The 15,272-nt window shown below is 32.9% G+C and overlaps 1 protein-coding gene across 1 annotated transcript in view; it reads right to left on the bottom strand.

The window, feature by feature from the left end:
* LOC141332293 (phosphofurin acidic cluster sorting protein 1-like) overlaps window positions 1–15,272 on the bottom strand; it is a 95,514-nt gene that overhangs the window by 9,666 nt on the left and 70,576 nt on the right. Inside the window, exons 10-16 of the mRNA XM_073837425.1 lie at window positions 12,449–12,542; window positions 8,885–8,968; window positions 7,835–7,956; window positions 7,068–7,197; window positions 3,329–3,433; window positions 2,074–2,180; window positions 1,789–1,943 (exon numbers count right to left, since the gene is read on the bottom strand). Of these exons, the coding sequence (XP_073693526.1) occupies window positions 1,789–1,943; window positions 2,074–2,180; window positions 3,329–3,433; window positions 7,068–7,197; window positions 7,835–7,956; window positions 8,885–8,968; window positions 12,449–12,542 (797 nt within the window). The remainder of the gene's footprint in view (window positions 1–1,788; window positions 1,944–2,073; window positions 2,181–3,328; window positions 3,434–7,067; window positions 7,198–7,834; window positions 7,957–8,884; window positions 8,969–12,448; window positions 12,543–15,272) is intronic.

Below are 15,272 nucleotides of genomic sequence, written 5' to 3'. Positions count from 1 at the left end.
ATCAATATGGTGGACAGGAAGTTCGACCAACTATGGTATAATTAGTATCAATGTTCTCGGCATGACCCAAGGAATATTTTGAGACCACTTCACATCACAATAAGCCATTTTCATCAGAAGTTATTAACATTTTTCAAAATTTCTTTATAACTTTTGACCACAAGTCAAAACTTTAGTATGTGCCGAAGACACATACCGAGTTTCGTAACAATACATCAATGCGTTAAAAAAATATAGCATTTAATGACAAAATTAAAAATTACAACACCCAAAATCGCTGACATGGGAAAATTGGACATGGTTTGACACAGCATGCTCCTCCGAATATAACAAGACCATTTTGAGATTTTTGGCCAAACCATTAAGAAGTTATAAGCAAAAATAGCCATTTTCATATCTCCTGACCACTAGGTGGCACTGTGCCAAAACACAGCAGGAAGCCTCAGGTCATGCTTGTTATCACACACACCAAGTTTAGTCTCAATACGCCAAACCGTTGTGGAGATATAGCCTCACATCCATTTTTGCATGTTTTTCGTAGAATTTGCGCGTTATTCAAGAACGGTTTGACTAAACAACTTGAATTCCATAACTTTTTGCCAGCCTGATCTAAAGATGATCTGAGCCAATTTTGATGAATATCAGACAAATCGTCTAAGATGAGTTTGCAAAAGTAGATTTTCAACATAAATCAATATGGCGGACAGGAATTTCGGCCAACTATGGTATAATTGGTATCTATGTTGTCGGCATGACCCAAGGAATATTTTGAGACCAATTTCATCACAATAAGCCATTTTCATCAGAAGTTATTAACTATTTTAAAATATTCTTTATAACTTTTGACCACAATTTAAAACTTTTTGAGTACTGTCAGGGCTTGGTGCCAAAGACACATACCGAGTTTCATAATGATATGTCAATGCATTCATAAAATATAGCATTTTATGAGAAAATTAAAAATTGCCTACGCCCAAAATGGCTGACATGGGAAAATGCTCCGAAGGAATCTAACAAGACCAGTTTTAAGATTTCACTGTGCCAAAACTGCAAAAAGCCTCAGGTCATGCTTGTTATAACACACACCAAGTTTGGTCTCGATAGGCCAAACCGTTGTGGAGATTTGGCCTCACATCCATTTTTGCATGCTTTTCGTAGAATTTGTTTGCGCATTATTCGAAAACGGTTTGACTAATCAACTTGAATTCCATAATGGTTTACCAGCCTGATCTAAAGATGATCTGAGCCAATTTTGGTGAAAATCAGACAAACCGTCTAGGACAAGTTCGCAAAAGTACATTTTTTATAACAATTACACATTTTTGTCCTGTGGCTTACGGTTCAAAAGTTATTAGCATAAACATGAGTGAAACTTTGGACAAGTGGTGGCACTAGGAGGTTTGATTTAGAGTTCCCAAACTTGCTGTGGGTAATGTTGAGACTGTCCTCTATCAGTGTGCCAAATTTCACAACTTTTTTTTCACAAGCGGTTCTATGGGCTGCCATAGACTCAAGAGCGGAAGAAAAAACGGAAGAAGGAGAACAATAAGGACGCCAAAGGATACAATAGGTGTCTTTCCACCTTCGATGCTTGGCTCCTAATAAACAAATAGTCACATAGCAAAAACAAAATAATACAGCATAAAATAAAACAAAACAATAGTTCAAATTTTCTTCCTTTTTCCTTAAGACATATTCAAAGGTTGCAGTGGGGGCGCTATACCAGAATTTTTTTTCAGAAGTTCTTAAAAGATATACTGTTGATTGTCATGAGTTGTGTTTTCTCACCCAGAGGCACGACCAGGAAGCGGATGTGATTGAGCCAATCAGACGTCTTGTTGGCCAGCTGAGTGACGAAGAACTGTAGCACTGATCCTAGATAACTCTGACCCCCGACTACCGCCACCTTCACCGGCCGCGGCATCGACGAGTTACAATTACAGCTGCACACAGACAGAAAAATGATCAGATTTACTGGACTTTATGCTTCAAAGGTCAGTGCTTTCTTTACAAAAAAACGATCATTTCTGTTGGTGAACAGGCTTTAATGGTCTCTGAGTTTATATGACTTACAATTTCTGTATCCGTGTGAGTAGAGCCGAGAGAACGGCCTGGATCTCTGCGCCAGAACATGTACAAACCACAGGATGCTTCTGAACCTGAAGCTGCTCCGCAACATACTGCGAACACACACAAACACACTACAGTCAAGTCACAGTAAAGACATTTATGAAGTTACGAAAGATTTCTGTTTTTAAATAAATGCTGTTCTTTTGAACTTAAGATTTATCAAACAATCCTAAATTAAAACGTATCACTGTTTCCACTAAAATATGAAGCCGCGCACAACTGTTTTCAACATTGATAATAATAGGAAATTGTCCTTGGGAAGCATATCATCATGACACTGAAGACTGAAGTAATGATGCTGAAAATTTAGCTTTACATCACAGGAATAAATTACATTTTACAATATATTCACATGGAAAACTGTTATTTTAAATTCTAATAATATGTGACCCTGGACCACAAAACCAGTCTTAAGTCGCTGGGGTATATTTGTAGCAATAGCCAAAAATACATTGCATGGGTCAAGATTTTTGATTTTTCTTTTATGCCAAAAATCATTAAGAAATTAAGTAAAGATCATGTTCCATGAAGATTTTTTGTAAAATTCCTACTGTAAACATATCAAAATGTAATTTTTGATTAGTAATATGCATTGTTAAGAACCTAATTTGGACAACTTTAAAGGTGATTTTCTCAGTCTTTGATTTTTTCCTATCCTAACAAGCCATACATCAATAAAAAGCTTATTTATTGAGCTTTCATATGATGTATAAATCTCAGTTTTGTCAAATTTAACATTATGACTGGTTTTGTGGTCCAGGGTCACATATTACTAATTTTACTTTTTTTTTTTATCAAATAAATGCAACCTTTTATACTCTAATTACTTAGATAATTATTATTCTGGACTGAGTTAAGAAGGTTGTCAGCAAACTAGCTGATATAACGGATTAAATATTAATACTAATACTACACAACCGGTAATGGTCCACAGTTGCACTTACAGCTAGATTACTCGGTGTAAGAAATGTTTATTGTGTTGATTATGACTAATAACTCTAATTTAGATTGAGCATTGGCACCTTTTATATCAACGCTGTGGCTATTTTAAAGAGTTATAAGCCATTAGGGTTGTGCATTGTAGTCAGTTTCCCACATTGCACTACTGATAAGAACAGCACTTAACCGTGGTAAAAATACACAATGTGGGCCATTAGGACAGACTGTTTCAAACACACACACACACACTCTCATGTACCTGTCCTTGCCAGTCTGTGCCATTGATCAGGATGAGACTTTCAGGAAGAGCAGCATCAGATAACAGAATCTGATTCAACTGATCATAGACGGCCTTCCTGAGGACCTGCAAACACACACACACACACACACACACACACACACACACACACACACACACACACACACACACACACACACACAGGGATGAGTCAGCCAAACATGAATAATTCACAGTGACTCTGCAGAACAAGACGAAACACTGCATTAACATTCCTTATTTAAAGCCACAGCAGAGAAAGCAAAGAAATGAGGGAATCCGAGGAGAACCGTGTTTTGGGAAAGAGAGAAAACCCATTTGCACCGGCTAATAACCGCCATACATTACAGGAATCGTTGTAGATGAGTTAGTTTCTTCATCAGATTTGTAGAAATGTAGCATTGCATCACTTGCTCACGAATGGATCCTTTGCAGTGAATGGGTGCCGTCAGAATGAGAGTCCAAAAAGTTGACAAAAACATCACAATAATCCACAAGTAATCCACACCACTCCAGTCCATCATTTAACATCTTGTGAACTGAGAAGCTGCGTGTTTATAAGGAACAAATACGGCTAAAATATGAGTCCACTGCAAAAAATGCTTTTCTTACTTAGATTTTTTGTCTTGTTTCCAGCCAAAATATCTGAAAATTCCTAAATCAAGATACATTTTCTAGACGAGTAAAAATTATTTTCTTGTTTTCAGAAAAAACAAGCCAAAATTAAGTGATTTTTTGCTTAGAACAAGCAAAATAATCTGCCAATGGGGTAAGAAAAAAAATCTTATTTCAAACAGAAAACAAGATGATTTTTCTTACCCCATTGGCAGATTATTTTGCTTGTTTCAAGCAAAAACACACTTAATTTTCACTTTTTTTCTGAAAACGAAAAAATAATTTTTACTTGTCTAGAAAATCCTTCTTGATTTAAGAATTTTTAGATATTTTGGCTGGAAACAAGATAAAAATTCTAAGTAAGAAAAGCATTTTTTGCAGTGTGCATAAACCATAATAACATTTCCTCCAGTAAAAAGGTCCATGTCCTGTTGTACTCTTACATCAAAATACACCCACATATTTGTTTAGAGTTGTTCTGGACTGTTTTGGCTTGTAAACAGGGCTTGATCTGCGCATATTCCTCTTTTCATTCAGACCAGACAATGTTTTCACTGGAGAAAGCGTTATTTTAGATTATGCACTCGTAATTTAACCAGAAGCAACGGTCTGAAGTTAAAATGACTTGATGTCATTTTCTTACAAATACACAGCTTTTCTCTTCACAAGATGTTAACTAATGGATTGGAGTTACTTGTGGATTATTGTGGATTTATTTTTATCCGCTGTTTGGACTCTCATTGGACCTGTTTCCACTTGGTATTAGGACTCGTTTTGGTTGACCTAATACTGCCGGTTTAATAGTGTCCGCATTTTATCACGAAGACCGATAAATGAACATAAAACGAAAATGTACTTGTTCTTATTGCTGCTAGTTGCTAGCTGCAATATGTAGATGAGTTTGTTTCTTCATCAGATTATTTCACTTGCTCACCAGTTGATTCTCTGCAGTGAATGGGTGCCATCAGAATAAGAGTCCAAACAGCTGATTAAAACATCACAATAATCCACACCACTCCTTGTGAATCGAAAAGCTGCGTGTTTGTAAGAAACAAATTAATCAAAATAGTAGCTTCTGGATAAAAAAAAAAAAAAAAAGTCCATAATCCATAATAACGCTTTCTTCAGTAAAAAAGACCATCTTCTGTTGTCCTCTTATATCAAAATCCACCCACATATTTGTTTAAAACTGTTTTGGCTTATAAACGGTGCTTGATCTGTGCATATTCCTATCCTTTTTCAGACCAGACGACTTTTTCACTGAAGGCAGTGTTATTATGGATCATGGACTAATACTTTAGCGAGAAGCTAACTGTTTAAAGTTAAAAATGTCTTAATAGTGGATTTGTTTCTTACAAACACAGCTTTTCACGGCAAAAAAGTTTTTCTTACTTAGATTTATTTTTTTATATTATTTTATCTAAAATTTCATAAATCAAGAAGGATTTATTTTAGATTTTGTTTTCAGAAAAAACAAGTCGAAATTAGATGCGTTTTTGCTTAGAACAAGCAAAATAATCTGCCAATGGTGTATGCAAAAAAAAAAAAAAAAAAATTATTTCAAACAGAAAACAAGATGGTAACACTTTATAATAACTATCCGTTATAACTAGTTAATAGACCATTAATAAACTGTTAGTTAATGAGTAATAAATGACTTGTTAAATAACAGTTAATAGTTTAAGTATTTATAACTGTGCCTTGTAGATAGCCAATAGATAGCTTACAAGCTGTTAGTTAACAAGTTATAAATGACTTGTTAACTGTATTTTAATGATTTATAACTATACCTAATAAATCCCATAAAATGAGGAATAGTTGCAACTTTAGAATAACGTCCCAATAACATACATAAGCTAATAACTAACACTTAACTAATACATTAAGTCACACTTTACAGATCAGTTGTTCATAGTTAACCATCTACTAATACCAGTGACTTTGTACTTTGTAGAACAGCCAATGGATGGAACAAGTTCAAGCTACAGAAATTTGATGTGATATTTAAAATACACAATTTTTGTACCTCAACCTTGTTCCACCCATAGGCTTTTCTGAGGTTTGGGCACTTTTTGTGCTAAACATGAAAACAAAATAAATAAAAATCTAGCCATTGGCATTATTGATACGAACATGTTTTATCACACCTTGGACCCTCTATACTGAGTGAACCAGCGGCAATCCATTTGCTGTTCTACCATGTTTCACTTTTATAGTAGATGGTTAACTATGAACAACTGATCTGTAAAGTGTGACTTAATGTATTAGTTAAGTGTTGGTTATTAGCTTATGTATGTTATTGGGACGTTATTCTAAAGTTGCAACTATTCCTCATTTACTAACAGTTAATAAATGAAGAATAGTTGCAACTTTAGAATAACGTCCCACTAACATATATAAACTATTAAATGATACTTAACAAGTCTTTAGTAAGTAATTTACTAACAGCTTGTTCGTGATCTATTACTAATTTATTAGGTATAGTTATAAATCATTAAAATACAGTTAACAAGTCATTTATAACTTGTTAACTAACAGCTTGTAAGTCATCTATTGGCTATCTATAAGGCACAGTTATAAATAATTAACAAACTATTAACTGCTATTTAACAAGTCATTTATAACCCATTAACTAACAGTTTATTAATGATCTATTAACTAGTTATAACGGATAGTTATTATAAAGTGTTACCAACAAGATTATTTTTCTTATCCCATTGGCAGATTATTTGGCTTTTTTCAAGCAAGAATGCACTTAATTTTGACTTATTATTTTGACATTTTTACTCGTCTAGAACATTTTTTGATATTTTGGCTGGAAACAAGACAAAATCTAAGTAAGAAATTTTTTGCAGTGTTCTGTTTACAAGATGTTAACTGATGGACTGGAGTGGTGTGAATTACTTGTGGATTACTGGGATGTTTTTATCAGCTGTTTGGACTGTCATTCTGACGGCACCCATTCACTGCAGAGGATCCATTGGTGAGCAAGTGATGTAATCAGAAGAAGAACCAAACTCATCTACATCTTGGATGGCCTGAGGGTGAATACATTTTCATTTCTGGGTGAACTATTCCTTGTTAAATACAGTCCAAGCCCTGGTACCTGTGTGCTGTGTCCAAGCTCAGGCGATCTCTCGCTGTCGGAGCTGTTGGTTCGTTCGTTCAGTGGTTTGGAAAGCTGTCGGTCTTTCACAGGAGTGTTGCGCTTACGGGGTGTGTGTCCTCCATCCAACCTACAACACACACCATCAAACTTAGGCTTTGTTTGCTCTGCATTATTTACTTTGCATCACTTGCTCTTAAAATACTCCATCATTTTTGGTCATACAGATGAAAGTAATACTCTACATTTATTTGTGTGTACTCAGAATAACGACAAAGCGTTGTGTTTTTGTAAAATAATTAAAGCAAAGGGGATGCGCTTTCTGCCATCTTGGTCTCTGTGAAATTGAGCACAAAACTTTGAAACTCATGAAAAATATATCTATAGAGAGTGTCTACTTTTAAATTAACAAAAAACTAATATTCATAATAATCTGTATGAAACATGCATATAGGTGCTTCCCTACTGCGCAGATGACGAGTCAGTGTCACAAAAACAAACAAACGAAAGAAAGCACTAATTCTAAATAAAATATTAAACCATTAATGCTGTCACCTTGCTGTTTTTTCCTGACACATTCATAATTATTCCATCTGCCGGTGTGCTGCCTGCGGCAAGCTTTTTTTTGCTTGCACTTGAACGCTTATTAGGCTATGTAAGCAATATGGTTTATTAATAAATGTGCGACTAATAATGCTTAAAATGAACAACTAGTAGTCAACCAGAAAAATCTTTAGTTGAGGGCAGCCCTAATTATATTATAATACCTGGGTGAGGGCATGGACTGAAGCTCGTTCTTGCTGGTTTTTAAGGGAGTTCGTGGTTTTTCAGCGACAGACACTGTTATAGAGGGTCCAACTTCACTGAACAACTCCTGATCATTCAGTTCCTACAAAACACACACATATTCAACACAAAAGAGCATTACACATCATAATAACCCAAAGAATTCAAGTCATGCAGAATCTCAAAGGGAAGTGAGTATAATATACATTGAGCCCAGAAGTATTTGGACTACGTGTAAATGTGATTATTTTTGTCAGTAACTTTAAATCAATAAACACCCGTTTTGTCAGATTTTGCGTTTGTACAATCTTTCTTTAAAAAAATGACATTTAGTTATTCTTATATGTGACCCTGGACCACAAAACCAGTCTTAAGTAGCATTGTATGGGACAAATTTATAGATTTTTCTTTTATGCCAAAAATCAATAGGATATTAAGTAAAGATACCGTGAAGATATTTTGTAAATTCCCTACTGTAAATATATCAGAACTTATTTCTTTAATAGCATGCATGGCTAAGAACTTCATTTGGACAACTTTAAAGGCGATTTTCTCAATATTTCGATTTTTTTGGACCCTCAGATTCCAGATTTTCAACCAAATATAGATATAGATATTTCAGCCAAATATAGTCCTATCCTAACAAACCATACATCAGTGGAAAGGAAAGCTTATTTTTTCAGCTGTCAGATTATGTATAAATCCAGTTTTTTTTTAAGTAGACCCACATGACTGGTTTTGTGGTCCAGGGTCATATATAATGTAAATATCTGCATGCATTAAAAAACATTTACGTGATTTTCTCAGTATTTTGATTTTTTGCACCCTTAGATTTTAGATTTTCAAATAGACGTAACTCGGCCAAATATTGTCCTATCCTAACAAACCATACATTAATAGAAAGCTTATTTATTGAGCTTTCATATGATGTATATATCTCAGTTTTGTCAAATTTAACCTTATGACTGGTTTTGTGGTCCAGGGTCACATTTGTGTAAATGTTTGTGTAAATGTGCAGTCCAGCGTCTCACCAGTGTGTCGGTCTCAGACAGAGGCTCGTCCAGGTTGCGGCTGCGGGAGTGTTTGAGTTTATCTGACGGCGGCTGCTCACTCTGCTGGAAACACACAGGAATAACATCAACTACTAAACACTCACACTGGGACTGGGCGATAATTCGATAACGATAATTATCACGATATAGTTTTTTTTTTTTTTTTTTTTCCTTCGATAAAACGCTAATGTTTACGCACTCTGCGTAACGCAGCACAGGCATTTTGCAGCCTGCATTTCCGGATGCGCACTCAGTATTTAGTTTACAGCCACAGGGCTCTACAGTGCGACCATTTCACTCGCATTAGCGACTACAAATTAGTACGTGCGACTCTTTGCGACGTTGAGTAATGTATCACAGACATATCTGACGAATCCATTCATAAACAAAGTGTAGAGAGAGTGTAAATAAGAGACTGATTGTGCAGTAAAGAGAGCGTCGTTGTTTATAATAAAGCATTGTGATATCGCGAATTAAGATGAGTGACAGCTTTTAATAATTTTTAAGGGAGTTTGTAAATGAGATATTGATCTAATACAGCAGTTAAATAAACAAGAAGTTATTAGTAAGTGACTTGCAATGACTAACTACAACTCTATGCCTGCTTTTGCTCTATTTCGTCGTCAAAAGTAATCTGAAACAAGACACAACTGCGCGCATCTCCTTTCAAACACAGCGGTGTTTCGTTTACGAATGAAACGTGCGTTTTTAAACGAATCTAGTGAAATGATTCAATTTCCCATTCATAAAGAGAGTCACCTGCTTTACTCCCGAATGAACCATCCGTTCGAACGAATCAAAAGAATGATATGATTCAGTAAATAAATCCGTATCTTGGCGACACCTGCTGGCAGATCTGTTCAGTTATTTAAATATTTATATTTCTGTGTTAAATATTTTATATGTAAAACATTAATCTCAACATGAATTTGTGATTTTGATTGCACTCATGTCACCTCTGAGCCTCACTAAACATATGAAAAGGTAAAAACAAAGGTAAAAAACAAAATTCCCCTGTAAAGGCTAATTTTTTAATCAGAGTTTTGATTATTGTTTAGAATGTGCTCCTAAAATTGCTCCTAGCAAGAAAAGTAAGCGTAGAGCCCTGAGCCATTATTTTTATTTATTTATATTGTCAGACATTTTACAAAATGTGTTAAATCAGCTGCACAAAGGGATAGGCATGCTTATTTTTGTTGAATGATAAATATACTTAAAAATCACTTCAACTCTGCATTTACAGTCAGAGCCATGTTACAAGTGTTGTATCAAATTACAGTTCTTTTTTTTTTATAAAAACGTTTTATATATTCTATTAATATTAATAATATTTTACTAGTAATATTCTAATCTGTATTCTACCTCAATTGATCATTGTTTGGAAAGTATTTGTCATGTTCTGACAATAAACCACAAATAATAACTGTCTGGTTTTTCTTTCACTCAGGAGTAAAAATCTGCCTTTAAAATTGATAGATATAAAGATTTGACATTTATCGTGATAATTATCGATATCGACTGATATGAATTTTTTTTTTTTTTTTTGCCATATCGCCCAGCCCTAACTCACACACACATCTGAGTCATCTGTCTCTGGAGCAGGTTAAATGATCTGGACTGCGGCCTGTAAACGATCGACCCCTGGCAGAGTCCAGACTGAACCGCAGCACCTCAGAGCTGAATGTTAATGAACGACACACAGTGAAACGCCCATCCTTTAACACCTCAGCCCCCGCGATTTCCATATTTTAACCTATACTTTATAAATTACTCACTGAATTAATTTTTTTATTTTCGGTGGCCAATTCTAGACTGTCTTTTATTCTACTTACGCCTGCTGCTCAAACGTTTGGTTGCAGTAAGAGCAGTAAGATTTTAATTATTTTTAAAGGAGACTTTTCTGCTCACCAAGGCTGCATTTATTTGATTAAAAATACAAGAAAAAACTGTAATATTGTGAAATGTTAATGCAATTTAAAATAGTGGTTTTCTATTTTAATATACTTTAAAATATAATTTATTCCTGTGATGCAAAGCTGAATTTTCAGCATCATTACTACCGTCTTCAGTGTCACATAATACTTCAGAAATCATTCTAATATGCCGATTTATTATTAGTGTTGAATTTTTTTTTTTGAAAACCTGTGATTTTTTCAGGATTCTTTAATGAATAAAACGTTAAAAAGAACAGCATTTATTTAAAATAGAAAACTTTTGTAACAATATGCACTACTGTTCAAAAGTTTCTTTCTCTCTTTGAAAGAAATTAATACTTTTATTCAGCACCGATGTGTTAAACTGATAAAAAGTGATAGTAAAGAGTTACATTGTTGGAAAAGATTACTATTTTGAATAAATGCTGTTCTTTTTAACTTTTTATTTATCAAAGAATCCTGAAAAAAAAGTATCACAGGTTCCAAAAAAATATTAAGCAGCACAACTGTTTCCAACATTGATAATAAAAGTAACAAATCAGTATATTAGAATGATTTCTGAAGAGAATTCAGCATTGCATCACGGAAATAAATTATATTTTAAAGTATATTCAAATGACAATGTTATTTTGAATTGCAATAATGTTTCATAATATAACTTTTCCCCCCTGTATTTTTGGTAAAATAAATGGAACGTTGTTGAACACAAGATGCTTTTTTTAAAACATAACAAATCTTACTGATTCTAAAAACAGGAATATATTATAAAATGATATACATAAAAATAGTACTTTTACATCATGTTTTTAATATTTTAAAAACGTTTTTTTTTTTTTTTCCAAGCACCTGTCTAGTTTGAGATTTTGGGCTTTTTTGTTGTTTCAGACTAGTGGAAAGAAAACACCCAAAAGACACTGTTAAGTGTTTCTTTTATAGCACTGTATCTATTTTTGTCAATAGATTTCAATTTATAAAGGCTATTTTCTCCAAATGAGTTTTTTCTCCTACACTGAGCCATAAATCTCCACTTCAGTAGCACTTACACACACCAAACTTGACATTTTTATTCCTGTCTATATCCTGAAGGTTTTTACAGAGGGATATATTCATATATGATTTGCTTGATTATATACAACATTTTATTCCTCCAAAAACGATTAAAAAAAAAGTGTTTCCTTTCTGTTCTAGTTTTTTTTTCTGAATTATGGAGTGACAAAATGAGATAAATTCCCTCTGTAAAAACATTTGACTCTAATATGTCGAAAAATTAAACAAGAATTTTAAAACTGACTTCCTCCAGTGATTAGATTTTTGTATTAGAAATGTATGCAAATTACCGCGTATTTCATTAAATAATGGCTCATTTGCATATTTAAACCTAACATTTTAGAAAACTTGTAATACAATTTTTTTTTGCAATTATCAGTGTAATCAATCAGCTGAGTAAGTAAGGTGAGAACTATTAGTTAATTTGTGTCTCGCCTTAAGTGTTCCTCTCAAGAAACACTGTTTGGTCTGAAATGTCAGTTTCTGGTTGGCTGATGAGTGTTGAGAAGATCTGGTGTAAAATCATTGTGTTTTTGGGATTATATGTAGTATTTGTACTCACAGGGCTGAAGGGGTCTCTGCTCAGACTGCCTTTACTATTCAAGCTGCCGATCTCCGTCTGAGAGCTCGACTGGGACATGCCCTCAAAGAACGGCCTGGAAAAGAGAGAAGGGAAAATTGGTTAAAACATAAATAAAGTAAGAACGTGTAATTTTAACACAGCACTATCAAAGTCGCTCGTCTCTCTTTTCTGTGTTCATTTCTTAATGCAAAACTCAAACCATCTGTCTGTGATCTTTTTTAAATGATGCACAAAGATTAAAGGAGCACTAAAGTCATGAATCAGTGAACACTCCTTCAGTCTCAGTTCAATTAAACACTAAATGCTCTAGCTTTCTGAAAAATGAAGAATTCACTCTGTAGACAGCAGAGCTAAAGAGAGTGAACATCCAAGGTAAACAATAGAAAATAGACTTCAGCGCACACTGTATGATCTTCTTTTATGGTGATTTTGTTCTTATTGACGCCTTACATTAATAGTTTTATTTTAATTTTAGTTTTTCGATATTGAGGTTAACAGGACAGGACAATATTTGGTTGAGATACAACTATTTGTAAATCTGGAATCTAAGGGTGCAAAAAGCATCAAAATAGTGAGAAATTTGCCTTTAAAGTTGTCCAAACGAAGTTCTTAGCAATGCATATTACTAATCAAAAATTAAGTTTTGATATATTTACGGTAGAAAACGTACAAAAAATCTTCATGGAACATGATATTTACTTAATATCCTAATGATTTTTGCCATAAAAGAAAAATCAATAACTTGGACCCATACAATGTATTTTTGGCTATTGCTACAAATATACCTGGTTTTGGGCCTCAAGGACCAAATTTAGCTTTTTTATGTGTATTTTTATTTTAATTTAAGTACTTCAGCTTTAAACGAGGCAACATATATTTTTATTTTGTTCAGATTTTATATGTAAAATCCATAACTTAAATGTTTCCACCTAAACCATATGTGACCCTGGACCACAAAACCAGTCGCTGGGGTGTATTTGTAGCAATAGCCAAAAATACATAGTATGGGTCAAAATTATAGATTTTTCTTTTATGCCAAAAATCATTAGGAAATTAAGTAAAGATCATGTTCCATAAAGATATTTTGTAAAATTCCTACTATAAATATATCAAAATGTAATTTTTGATTAGTAAAATGCATTGTTAAGAACTTAATTTGGACAACTTTAAAGGTGATTTTCTCAGTATTTTGATTTTTTTGCATCCTCAGATTCCAGATTTTCAAATAGATGTATCTCGGCCAAATATTGTCCTATCCTAACAAACCATACATCAATAGAAAGCTTATTTATTGAGCTTTCATATGATGTATACATCTCAGTTTTGTAAAATTTTACCTTATGACTGGTTTTGTGGTCCAGGGTCACATATCGCAACTCATTTATAACTTAAATAACATTAATAGCTGCTCATTTGTTCAAAATATTTTGTTAACACAACACAAATATAATTTAGCTTGCCATTTTGTAAAATTAAGACATGAATGACGTCTAAATCAGTGTGTCAAATATAAAACACATTTTTATAAATATTTACAGAAACATTTATTAGAATAAATCAGTACATCAAAGGTATAAAACATACAATGCTAGTATTACTATTATGAATTTTAGATTCACTTACATCTATTTTTATTAACAAAAAGTATAATTATAGGGCCCTATGAAATCTGTTTTATTTCCAATTTTTTTTCTGTTTTAATTTGTCTATACTCTGTTTTAATGTTTAAATTATTTATTTTAATCAAAAAGCCTGTCTAATTAATTGAGTTTTACAGTTTTATTTTTACCAAATTCTTTTCCATTACTTTTCTAGATTCCATTTCAACCCTATACAGCCTACTGTATCATATTTAATACGCACATTTCTAAGAACTTTGTACTCTTCATAACTGTAAATGTCTACTATAAGCTTGTGCTTTGTGTGTCTTTACTCATATTTATAATGTAAACTTAAAAATAAGTTTTATTTTATTAGTAATATTCTAAGACGAACACTTACTGGACCGAAGCAAATTAAGTTTACTTGATTATCCATAATCAATTTTAGGAAAAATAATTTTTGAGGAACGTATTTGTATATGTATGTAATTTGCATTGCATTATATGTTTTAATCATTTAAAAATCTTTTCACAAAGACAGTGTTACAACTGACATGTTTTTAACTTTATATTATCAGAATTTCATCTTTTTGAACATAAATATCAGCATATGCACCAAATAGCATATCTTAGCTGTTTTCCACCATATTCTCACTATATTATAATATATTAGTCATAAAAGCCTTATGGATCAAATATGATACTCAAAAAAAATGCATTTGCAAAATTTTTATATATATATATATTTTATGTTAGAATCTGCTTTACTGTTATAAATATCTTATTGTTTTGTCTATAAAAATATCAACATCTGAACCACATCGCTTATTTTTGTTCAGTATGGGCTTCTGAATAAAATTTCATAATTTTTTTCCTCTATATTCTTAGTCTTTCATGCTGTATGATTCATAAAAGCCTGATTGATGGAATATGAAACTCAACAAAAATGCATATGCAAACTTATTTATATACATTTTGTTGAAAAATTCAATAAACTTTAATTTTTCTGACTATTATTTAATACGTCAGGCTTTTTAGGGTTAAAATACTTTTAAAAACATGTCCAAAAAATATCCAGCTCTGATAAGCAGTTTCAGAATTTCATCTATTTGAACATATAAATATCAGCATCTGCATTAAATAGCATATTTTAGCTGTTTTTTCTCTATATTCTCACTATATCACAATATATGAGCCATGAA

This window comes from Garra rufa, chromosome 3, assembly GCF_049309525.1.
Source record: "Garra rufa chromosome 3, GarRuf1.0, whole genome shotgun sequence".
NCBI lineage: Eukaryota > Metazoa > Chordata > Actinopteri > Cypriniformes > Cyprinidae > Garra > Garra rufa.
Note: the sequence above shows the minus strand (reverse complement) of the source record. Positions and strands in the feature narration are given on the sequence as shown.